The sequence below is a fragment of the Bradysia coprophila genome, assembly GCF_014529535.1.
Source record: "Bradysia coprophila strain Holo2 chromosome X unlocalized genomic scaffold, BU_Bcop_v1 contig_416, whole genome shotgun sequence".
NCBI lineage: Eukaryota > Metazoa > Arthropoda > Insecta > Diptera > Sciaridae > Bradysia > Bradysia coprophila.
The window spans coordinates 722,046-734,279 of NW_023503334.1; the positions used below are offsets into that span (position 1 = coordinate 722,046).

At 34.2% G+C, this 12,234-nt stretch overlaps 1 protein-coding gene across 1 annotated transcript in view; it reads left to right on the top strand.

Moving 5' to 3' along the window:
- Positions 1-10,256, top strand: part of LOC119069952 — a 78,319-nt gene extending 68,063 nt beyond the window's left edge. The window contains exons 11-17 of the mRNA XM_037174181.1: positions 7,563-7,726; positions 7,877-7,903; positions 7,966-8,160; positions 8,227-8,481; positions 8,653-8,912; positions 8,977-9,185; positions 9,813-10,256. Of these exons, the coding sequence (XP_037030076.1) occupies positions 7,563-7,726; positions 7,877-7,903; positions 7,966-8,160; positions 8,227-8,481; positions 8,653-8,912; positions 8,977-9,185; positions 9,813-9,952 (1,250 nt within the window). The 3' untranslated portion in view covers positions 9,953-10,256. The remainder of the gene's footprint in view (positions 1-7,562; positions 7,727-7,876; positions 7,904-7,965; positions 8,161-8,226; positions 8,482-8,652; positions 8,913-8,976; positions 9,186-9,812) is intronic.
- Positions 10,257-12,234: the final 1,978 nt, after the last annotated feature.

Sequence of the window (12,234 nt, forward strand, 5' to 3'; positions counted from 1 at the left end):
AGCAACGCAACGCATTCTATACAGGTCTGGTTCCCAGTAAATCTGCGAGGGTTGGATATTAGTAAATTTCGTTGACAAATGACTTTTACTGGATTTTCAAGGATTTCCGTCGATTTTTAAGTCTTTAGGATTTCCAAGGATTTTTATCTAGTTTTCTGAAGATTTTTTGAGAATTACTTGAGTAAGGACGAAATGATTTCCTAATTTTTAAACGATTTTCGAAGGAATTTATTTTTGGTTCAGAAAGAATTTTCTAGTTTATCCGCCTGTAACAATATTTATTTTGTCGTTTCATTCGCCCGATGCCCTTCATTCACAGCCAGTCCGGGCCTGATTCTATAACATAAAAAATTGTATGGCACAAAAATGCTTTGCAAACATTTTTGCTATTGTGCTGTGAGCTGAGCTATAAACGGCGCTTGTTATTAACACTTTAAAGATGAATAAAAAAACGTCTCTCGCAGGTATTCGATGCATCCCCGTTTATATATGGAATAAACCAAAATAACTTCAATATCCTATTAGAGTACCACATTGATTCACAATTGCTGTGCGGTAATTGTGGTCTGAAAAAAAAAATTATTAAAAAGAAATACCTGTTAGGTTGATTGCTTTCATTAAATTAAATTGAAAATTTAATTTTATTTAATAATTGGATTGTTAACATTTTTACATACGATCGACCCAACAAAAACATATATAGCAAACAAATATGTAATGTAAAACAACTCTTCCAGTTAGGCCTCATAAATATACCTATGCGTTCAATAATGTATGCTGTATAGTTTTCCGCAACATCTACCATAATAATAATAATAATAATAATAATAATAATAATTGACAAGTTGTGAGTATACGTTTTCCTCGCTTTACCGAGTTGCGTTTTGGATGTGATGATGCAAAATAAAAGAATTTAATTAACCATAATAATGATGGGCAATATCGATTGAGAAAATGCATCGACCATCGTTTTCGTAACATAAAAATGTATTAGTTTTCATACTCATTTCGTTGATGAATAAGATTTTGTAATGTCTCGTTGTTGTTTTCCATTAATATTATTAAAAACAAAAATGTTTGAAGAATAATAATTATGATGGTGAGTGTGTGTGTTGTTTTTTCGGCAACATCTAATATCACCAAACAACACGTTTTTTGATTGATGTTATAAAATAAACGAGCACCAGTCTTCGCGCTCACAATTCAACGTTTTATTTCGTTTTAATTTAATTTCAATGCTAAATGTTTCAGACAACAATGTTCATATCAAAAAAAATAAATTTTTAAAGAAAACAATGTAGGTCAAAAAAACGTAAATTAAATTGAGTCACTAACTTTACGCTTTATAGTTGTGGTACAAAAATGATATATGGCATATAATTTGGTACACATTATAAAACTATTGAATAGATCAGTTTATGCTGAGCCCGGTTTTCGACCGTTCAACTGAAAGAGAGAGTAACAATATGACAATAATTTGCACAGAGAAAAATTTAGCTTTTGATTGAAACCGTGCTGGGATGAATGAAAGGAACTCGAGTTGAGGATCTCTAATGCAGCCTTTATGCTTTCCCATCAGAAATCCCCAGAAATAACTTATTGTACTCGTTAGGCTGGTTTTTCTAAACCTAAAACATTTTCGTTGAGTTTACTTCGCTTAAATATCGCCATGTACTGCACATACATTTGACATTATTGACCGCCTTTCAAAACACATCAGTTGTTCGTAAAATTACGGATCAACTTACTTCACACAAATTTTACAAATTTACAAAACTCTATGGGTGAAAAGTTGAAACCTCCAGTTTTTCGGTGAAGTTTGTTGATCCAACGCGAAGTCGAAGTCAATAAACAATATGTTACGGTGTCTCACTTTCGGCTCGGATTACATATCACCGTTTTTTCTCACTTCCGTTCTTTCTCCACAAGAAATTTAGAAGGAGAAACAGTTTTTCCAAAAAAATGATCGTTTCTATCCAATTTTGAAAAATTTAATGGTTGATTTATTTTTCTAAATCCATCACCTCATCGACAATACAACCCTGCATAAAATAAATATTTTTTTAAAAACACAATAGACTTTTTATTTCCGATAAATGTATGTTTCAAAAAACCATTTCGTCTTTCCACAATATGTAGATTTTCTTCTTCTTGAAATCAATAATGCACAAAGTTTTCTACCAAACTGTGGCAGGTCTCCTTTTTTATTTAAAAAAAAAATTAATTATGATAAAATAAAATTTTGCATTTTTAGAATCTTGCGCTATGTATAGCCAAATACGATATTCTATCAATATTCAGCAGTTTAGGTTTTTATTCAAAATGTTCGAATGAAAGGAACACTTTATGCTTTCTGCAATTTGTTAATATTTTTGCATATCCATTGTTGATTTGAATAATAAATGCTGACGTAAAAATTTATGTGACAAAACACAAAAAATATTATTTTCAATGTTCGGTGGTGCAGTAATATTTTCTGACACATTAATTTCCGTTAGACGAAGATGTTTCTTTGTTCGCACCACAATCCATTAAGGAAAATCTTGAAAATCTTGAAACATTTTTTTAAAAACTATATCACCGTCAATGTAAAGGATTTCATTCTGAGATTTTTCCGACAAACTCTTTTTAATATTAAAAACAAAAAAACAATCGCGTTGAAAGCAACGCGTAAGCTTAACTAACAACGAAAATTTTAAACGTTGAGAACAATAGTTGTTTGTTCAACGAGGGAAAAAAAGTTGGAAATTACATTTTGAGAGTGTTGTATGTATCCAGGCTAGAGCGTAGCAAGGGACACAGGTCCCCTTTTTCCCGATATGAACACAACGCTTTTGACAACAAAGGCTTCCGTAGTTTCAGCGGAATAACTATTTTCTCGCCTACGTTGTGCGATGATTGTTCTTCACACTATACATCCAACAGTTTTCTAGCGTTCCTAATCCTCCTCCAACTGACAAATCTTATCTGAGGGACATTTCGACTTGTTCTTCGTATGTTTGTCTCAAAATGAAGTGTAGCACCGATCTTAACGCTACAACCCACAACAACAAAAAACTACTAGATTAATTCAAGCAAAAACTAGTCGAAAATATCTCAAACTAAAATAGCATTAATTCATTGAAATTAAGTGAAAGAACTCAAATTAATCTATTGAAGATGGAAAATTCTATGTCAACAAGGAAAAATCCTTAGAAATACATTGAAAATTTAGGAAAATCATTGAAAAACAAAAAAAATCATTGGAAATCCAAGAAATCCTTAAAACTTAAAAAGAAGATCTTTTAAAATCAGTGGAAATACTATGGCACTTACTGATAAGTTTGTATGGCCGTCTGTGAAAGATTAAAATAAAATTGAACTGAAGGACTGAGGACGATACGATTTCATATTTACATTTTTATTCAGAAAGTTCTCACTGGGACAATGAGTCATCTACAACCTTAAACTTCTGTAATTTTCCGCTGTGTTTTGAGCACAAAAACAAATTTAATTGATGTCCAATTTGAAATTATAAAAAAATATAACAAAATTAGCCGTAATTACTATGTCAAATATGTATATTCATTTGTCGACTGTTTGGATATACCACATAACACTTGTTTTTCAGTTCAATTTCGTTAATAAGCCTGGAATGTATGTATGATTTTCAGTTACATTTTATTTTCGTCGTTGTACACAGAATTAAACTCTTAATTTTTGAATTAATTATTACTAATTTATCCAATTCGAATTAAAACGATAGAAAACATTTCAAAAATCGAATTAATTTACCTAAAATGAAAAGGAAAATTTTCTGGTCTCGTTATGCCAGTGTGCCAACGAACAACTTCTCTATTTTTCAAAAGATGTTATGCTAAGCTAACTTTTATTTTGTTCAAATATATGCAAATAGAGTCAGATGTCGTCTGTTCTGACTGTAACAACCAGACATTCATGAACAGTTGAAATGGATTTTTTTTAATCAAATTATTTCCTCAATGTCATTTTTAATTGAATGTAGAACTGGGATGTAATTTGTTTGATATCAATAGAATGCTTCGCACTAAAAACGGTTGGCCAAAACCATTTCACTTAACGCGTAGCACAGAGAGCACCATTTTCTCCATAAAAAATACATCAACGAGCTTAAAGTGTGGTTCGCCACCCACCCGACATTCAAAATGTAATTGACAGTCTTGTTCTTGTTCGAAATATTCTACTGAATCGAATTTCATTCCTTTCAATTTTACGTTTCCTTGGCTTTTCACAATTTTCTGTGATGTGTACTTGGATAAAATATGTTCCTAGGCAACTCCAGCGGAATCGATTCGATGACATAGAATCTTGTCGTCTCAGGTTTCCGACTGGTAACACATTTTCCAAGTGACCGCAAACAGTTTAAAATTTTGTTTTAACATCTTCGTGTTGATGGTTTTCCGTCTTTTGACTACAACATTTCCCAGACTTAATACTCAAGCTGAGCGCAATAATTTTAGGATGTTGATGAACACACAAAGTTCATCAATTTATTTCGGCTTATCGATGTCATCGTTGAAATTCCTTTAAAACAATTCCCTGACGCGATTATGAACACATGACCTTCTAAGTACGCATTAAATCGAATTCAATTAAATGACCACGACCAGTAAGTTCAAGTAAAAGTGTCTCTCCTAATTAACCTTTGGTTATTAAAATATAAATCTTCTTTATACTGGCCGTCATATATAATATACATAGCGAAACCAGAGCATTAATTCGTCTGATGAATTCTTCTCAAATAAATTTAGTTTGATTTGACGGGCATAAAAATACAGTTCGTTACAATGGTTTGGGAAAACACACGTTTTTAGTTATGTGAACGAATTGTATTGATATTAAGTGACAATATTAACAACATTTATAGAGAAGGCATTTGCTGGAATGTCTGTGAAGAAAAAAAATTTACTAAGCTTTGATATGGCACGACTTGTGAGTTATAAAGCGAAAGACGAAAATCGTTATTGCACCTTTAGAAACGAAACCACAGTGAATCCTAGTTATAAAGATTCCGATCTATTTAAGCGAGTAGAATTAGCTCGAAAGGCAAGAAAAATTAAGTCAAAAAAATCCGTTTGCTTGCAATGTTTTACGTTAACATTTTGGCATAAACTGTGCACTTGTTGCTGTTGTGGTTGTTTCTCTCAATGTAGGAGGAAAAAGTGCTGGTTCTGTTGCTGCTATGGCCAAGACATTGAAGGTGATACGGCAAACGAAGATGGTATTGGTATTAACGCGATCAGCTGTACCAGTACTGGTGACGTACAAATGTCCGAAATAAATGTAAATAATCTCAGTGGCAGTGAAAGAGGAAAGAGCAAAAGTAGCAAGAAATTGTCGAGTAAATACTGGAACTGGAATGACAGTTTGAGATCGAATTCGGATAGATTTTTAGAAACTCTAGAGTATGATTTGGACGGAGATAGAAGTTTAAGAAAGAATCGGTCAAACAAAACATCTTCGAAAATACCGTTGTACTCAGGTAAAAAGGACTTTGGCAATGCACTGTCTAGCACCGAAGCTGACTTTGACGTCACTCGGTGCTTGACAGTGCTTTGACTTTGGTGACATTTCTTATAGTATCTATCCTATCACATTATTATCATTATTCTAATAACTGCTGTTTAATTCAATTCCGAAAGTAGAAACATCGAATGGCTTTAATGTCATTTAAAATTCCACGCAGACACGTTCATTCACAGTTTCATGAACACGAGACCATTTTTTTTAGCGCGGATTTATCTCCGATTATATTCATTATCAATAACAAACCCTTGAACGAAACGCTTTTCGCTTGTTATTTACGGTTCTTTGAATTAAGAATTACATGGCTAATTGAATGCCCGGTCAAAGCAATGAATTTCAATTTTACGTTCAAGAATCAACTCAAATTTATTTTGTTATTGAACGTTGTATAGAAATGAAATTTGAAAATAATTTGGAAACAATTTTTAAAGCAATGCGGTTGGTGTATTAAACTGTTGTAGGTGAATTTTTAATTTGATTTTCGCAACGATGAACTAGACGTCATTAGTGGTAAACCGTCCCTAATGTTAATGTGTTGTAAAGATTAAAAATTATATTTCAGTGTATCGACTTTAAATCGTACACAGCTTTGTGCGCTGACTAAATTCCATCAAATTTATTGCATACCCAAATTTTGTCAAACTTGAGCCATTGAGCTATATTTGAAATAGCTGAAATTTGTGTCACTGCACTGCTGTTTGTTGGTCATAAGGTAAACAAACGAATCATATCCACAATAATAATAAGGTAATTTACGAACGGCCCTACAGTTAAACAGCCCGTATATTACATAAAATATGTTAACAGGGCCTTTAGGTACAGGATTTAGGTACAGGATATCACACATACATAATAAGTAGATTTAATTTATCGAAGTGTAGTCATTGGGTTTCATTTGATTCCAAGCTTCAGGAACATGAATCAGTGCTTTTGAATGTATTCCACGTTTAGTTTGCAGCTGAACAATTTTCGTCGCACATAATCTATGTATGTATCGTTGAGTATGTTGACTTCAATGATGTTGGTATTATGAAATTAATATTTTAATTCGAATGTCTTAATGTTTACATACGGGAAAACTATAACCCGCCGGTTATTATTTTATCAAAACTAATTCCAGATCTATATACACATGCAATCCATCTCTTGTTTATTTGTACACAGCTTTTTCCTTGAATAAACATGAAACGCATGCTGAATTGATTCACTTGAATGGAAATACACAGGACGCACATGCTGATAATGTTTGATAATAAGTAATAGGATAACTGAAAATCACGACATAAAAAGAATAATCTTCGACTCCAGGTAAATCTTGTTTGGCTTTGTTAGCTGCGGTAAATAATCCTTGGATTTCCAGCTATGGCACGTAAAGTTATTGTTTGTCAGTGGCTCGATGTCCTGGAAGCAGTAGCAGTATCAAGAAACAGAAAAATTGATTTGTTTTCTACGAAATCCTCTTTATTCTTCAGATTTTCAGTATTGAAAAAATACCATCATTCCATTTTGTTGATAGATTCGGCGGTTGAAAGTTGTTCCACATTTTGATGAATTTGTATTTAACTCAAACTCAAGACCGAGTCATTAGACTTATTTTGTTACTGGGTTCGATCCTCTTAAATTTAGCGTAGAAGGTCTAAGGACAAAAATCGATATTTTCACGAAATTCTGTGATACAGATTTCTGTCTTTGCCTAGTAGTTCGTGTATTTGTAATGCGTTTTCCACCAGAGTTTTATGCAGCTTTTAGAAGCGGAAATTGTTTTCTCAACAAAATCAATAAATCTGTTACTTCATTTGTATAAAGTATCTATCAATGAACATTTTTCTATGTACGGTGTAAGGTGCGGACCTAATTGATACATAAGTGAACATCAGCTAAAGCACTTTGCTTATTCTTGTCGTTGTCGATAGCAAGATGAATATATCCGTTTATATAAGTATAACCTCAGCAGCTCTATGATAACATTAATGAAATGACGATGTGTAAATTTCAACAAACAATGAATTTCGTTTCAGAAGAATCCAATGCATCAGAAATGGCTGGAAGTTCACCAATCATTGGTGAACGGCATGGTTCAAGTGGTTCGGCAAGTCCAGTGGCTGCCAGTAAGACAGCTTCTACGGATCCATGGCCGACACAAACAGATGAAGACATCGATCGACTTGTAGCTTTACATAAGGTATGTCACTATTCGCAGCTTAATCGGAATTTCGAGGACATGAAGAAATTTTCAAAAATTGATTTTGATTCGTTATCGAGTGTATTTGTAGTCAGAAATGGAAAATTAATTTTGGTTCAAGCGTAATAATAAAATTATTTTTGTTTCCAGAATCGAAGCAGCTTAAGTTCGCTTGGGGTAAGACTGAAAATATCCACCACTCGAAACAGCATTTTGTTCTAAATTTTTGTCGATTTTAGTTGAGGTCCGATTCTATGGCAAGTGTCTATTCTGGAGCAGGCGAAGGACGTTATGGCACTGTAGCTGTAAAAGGGCAAATCGAATTCGGCATGCAATACAACTACAAGCAGGGTGCGTTAGAGATCCACATAGTGCAATGCAAAGATCTGGCGGCCGTTGATACGAAACGAAACCGTAGCGATCCATACGTCAAAGTACGTACTTTCATTCGAAATTGCATTAGAACGTTTTTTAAATCTTGAAATGGTGCTCTCTTTCAGTTGTACCTTTTGCCGGACAAATCGAAAACTGGCAAACGTAAAACGAAAGTTAAAAAGCATACGCTCAATCCGGTGTTTGATGAAACATTGAAATTCTATATGCTGCTAAATAGTTTAGAATCGAGAACATTGTGGCTTACCGTATGGCATTCGGATATGTTTGGCAGAAATGATTTCCTCGGCGAAGTGATGATCACTTTGCAGGGCAAAGTGTTCGATAACCCACAACCCCAGTGGTACACGCTACAAGAACGGGTAAATTTTGTGTTTGATACTGTCAGGGTCGGGTTTGAGAGCCGAAAAATCAGCAGCTTGAACACTGAAATGAGCTGATTGTCCCGCGAATTTTTCGGTTCTAATTCCTGCTTGGAGTACAGATCGATTTCTCATTGAAATTTAACCTCATTTTGTGTATCTGTTCAACAGAGTGAACCGTTCGACGATGTCGTAACCTATAAAGGCGACATTATAGTTGGTCTGAAATTCGTGCCACCAGATTCGTCGTCGTCGCAACATTCATCGCCTCACAGTAGCGGCGGTTTGAGTCTTCGTAAATTCGGTAGCATTAAGTCATCGCCAAGCTCACGAAATAGTTCGTCGAAGGGTTCGCTTCATGTCTTGGTAAAGGAAGGTAAAAATCTGAATGCTGTAAAAGCCAACGGATTCTGTGATGCATTCTGCAAGAGGTAAATATAGGGAAAGGGTGTAACCTAGCCGAGTTGTTGATTCATTATTTATCATCTGAAACAGTTACCTATTACCCGACAAAAACCGCAGCAGTAAGCAAAAAACTCCGGTTATAAAACGGACAGTCAATCCGGTGTGGAATTACACTTTTGTGTATGATGATGTGTCACTGCAAGAACTGAGTGAACGTGCACTGGAATTAACCATTTGGGATCATGATCGTCTATCCACAAACGAGTTTTTGGGTGGCATACGATTCTCATTGGGAACAGGTATTCAAAGTTTCTTTTTCTCACACATTCTAAACATCTTTTGCGCCGATTTGTAACATTTGACCAATATGTTGAAAATAAAACAGCTGGATGAACCAACGAACTCTACCACAAATCCATATCCTCACGAAATTCAATATAAAATTTACAAAATTGAAAATGTCATTGACCTCATTGAGTAAAAGTTACTATTCAGATTGCAGAGGTCTGTCTAGTCTAAGAATGGGTTCGGCTACTTCAGATTTACCAGATCAACCCTCGATACTTCTCGAGAGGTGTGACTACTCTAGAGTTACATATTCAACTGTTAAGGCTCCCTTAGATATGAGCGGGGTGAGGATTTTAGAAACCCGAGCCCAGCCCAAGTCAAATTTTCAAAACATGGTAGCCCAAAACCCGTGGAAACTGAAACCGTACCCGAATTACGTTTTTGAAACCCGATAATCCGGGAAAATTAAATCGGATTCTTTCTGGGGTTTTTACCAGGTTCGGTCTGGTAACTACAAAATTGGGAATTAGATTCGTGAATGTTACTACCGCTTTCTTATTTTTTCCCGCCCTAGTCCCACGCCTTTTATTTTCCGTTCATACGATTACAAATCTTAAAAACTGATTCTTTCCAACCAGGCAAACACAACGGTAGAAATGTTGATTGGATGGACTCGACCGGCAAAGAATTGTCTTTGTGGCAGAACATGTTAAATCGACCCAATTTCTGGGTCGAAGGATCTGTGATTCTTCGATCGTCATTGGAGAAATTAAATTAAATAAAAAAAGAAAAACAAAAAAATTCAAATTATTTAACGATTTATTGAACAAACAAAAAAAATAATTATTATTCATATACACTGAATTTGCATTACATATATACACATGATAAATGATAACAAAAAAAAAGTTGAAGAAAAATAATAAAAAAAATGAAAATTAAAAAAGAAAATTAATCGAAAGTTATGTAGATTTCAAGTGTCCTTGTGCAAAACAAGGAATCATTTTGAGCCGAAAATAAAATTGTTATGTTAGCCGATACGGTTAACTTGATAAATAAAATTAAAGAAAGCAAAAAAAAGAGAAAAAAATTAATTAATAAAATTACAAATTGACATAGACATAAAATCTAATAAAATTAAGAAAATTATATTCATCCCCCTCCTCCCAGCAGTAGTATTTATACACTTGTGCTATGCTTAAAACATATTTACGTTTTTTTTCTGTTCGTTTGTTTTTCTTTTTTGTGTTTCCTGCTTTGCCCCCCTTTCTTGTGCCATGAGTGTGCTTTAGGAACTACGCAACAGCTAGGAAAAAACCAAACCATAACATTATTGAATTTCGACATTTGAGGCATCAGGGTAACATACATCCATTTTTTTTTTGTTAAACCTACAACTCATAATAAAATTATGTGCGAATATAACTTAGGTTTAAAGAGCTTTTAAAAGATTGAGTTACTTCTGCATCCTGATAAGAGTTCTAATCTTTCTATCTAAATCCAAAAAAAATCTTAAAAATCGCGGACCAAAAAAAATTACGCACATCCTGATACTCAGATTAGCAAACCAACTGAAATTCAACTCATAGGACGCGATGGAAAATTGACTGATTTGCCAAAAACAATCTGCAAAACTTTCAGAATTCGATCGACGTAATTTACGTCAAAAGTTTAGTTGAAATTGCATTGTAACTGGTAGGTAGTAGTCTCATTTTTTCGCAAATCCGTAGTCCGTAATACTAAAGGAAAATTTGTCAGTAAGCTTATTTATAACACCGAAAAGTTCTCTGTCGATCGCGGCGGTCTACCAAAGTTTATGAGAACGCTGCTGCTGTGTACCATTAACATAATAAAAAGTCAAAAATATAAGCTTCGAAGACATCTCAACACAATGCTCTAGACTCAACTGAAGTCTAGGTAGTCTCTGTACGATCCTGTTATCACGGCTGAGGATGAGACTTGCAAATAAGGGTTGAACTTCCAGGAATTGTGTGACTTTTCAGTAGTTCGATATTGAGAGGGTAAAGTAAACATTTCAGACCAGTTCACACAACAATTGACTGACACGGTTCAGAACCATGAGAATGGAGTGGCGGAAGGTAAGGATACGAAATGTTTGAACGATCAAACATTTATGAAAAACACAACCTACTGTTGTATCTGCTGGTAATTATAATCCAGTTTAATGCACTGGATGGTGGCATCGTGTATTACATCGGTCTCTGTGCATTGAGTACGCACCAGCTTCAAACGAAAAAGAATATAGACCAGTAATCGGGGCAATTGTCGGTGGAGTCAAGTACTGTGATTTCAAAAAACCATGTCGATCTCGGTCCAATGATGTTGTCTGATGTTCAGTGATAAGCTATTTTTGTTTACCTTCGCTATCAACACCAGTAGATGAGTTTCTTGAACTCACGGTGCCCGATCCCATCCTACAGTGTTTCTACTGAATGGTACCACTAGTGAAGAGAACTGGTGTGATTTGAAGAGTGTTTTCGAAAGTCGAAATAAAATTGTCGTCCTACTGCTTTGTTCAGTTACGCCACACTCGATATGCAAACAGCTTTCTTTGTGTACGTCTTATTGTTGCGTTTAGCACAATAAAACAGGATATCTATGTATGAGGGATAGGCATGCCTCGATCTTGACTGCTTTCCTCATAACCGAGTACCGAGGTAATGAAAAACCCTGTTAAAAATCAGAATGACAGATTTTTTGAAAATCAAAATTCTTAGCCTCTTAATTAACATTCGAAAAACCTGTGATGGCTATATCACTCCGTATAATTTAATTATTCTTTTAAAATTAATTTTTAATCTCTGCACATACATCCAGTTAATCATTAAATCAATATTTCATTTACAGATCAAATAGAGCTCTAAAGCACGTGAATATCATGGCAAATATATAAAATGCATGAGATAAAATAAAAATAAAAAAATATAAATTAGTCAAACATATATTGTACTGAAAATTGACTGCCTCAACTTTTCTGTGTGGTGGAATTAATTAAATTTTTAAATTTTCGTTTGAAAAAGAACTTTCCTCTTTTAAATT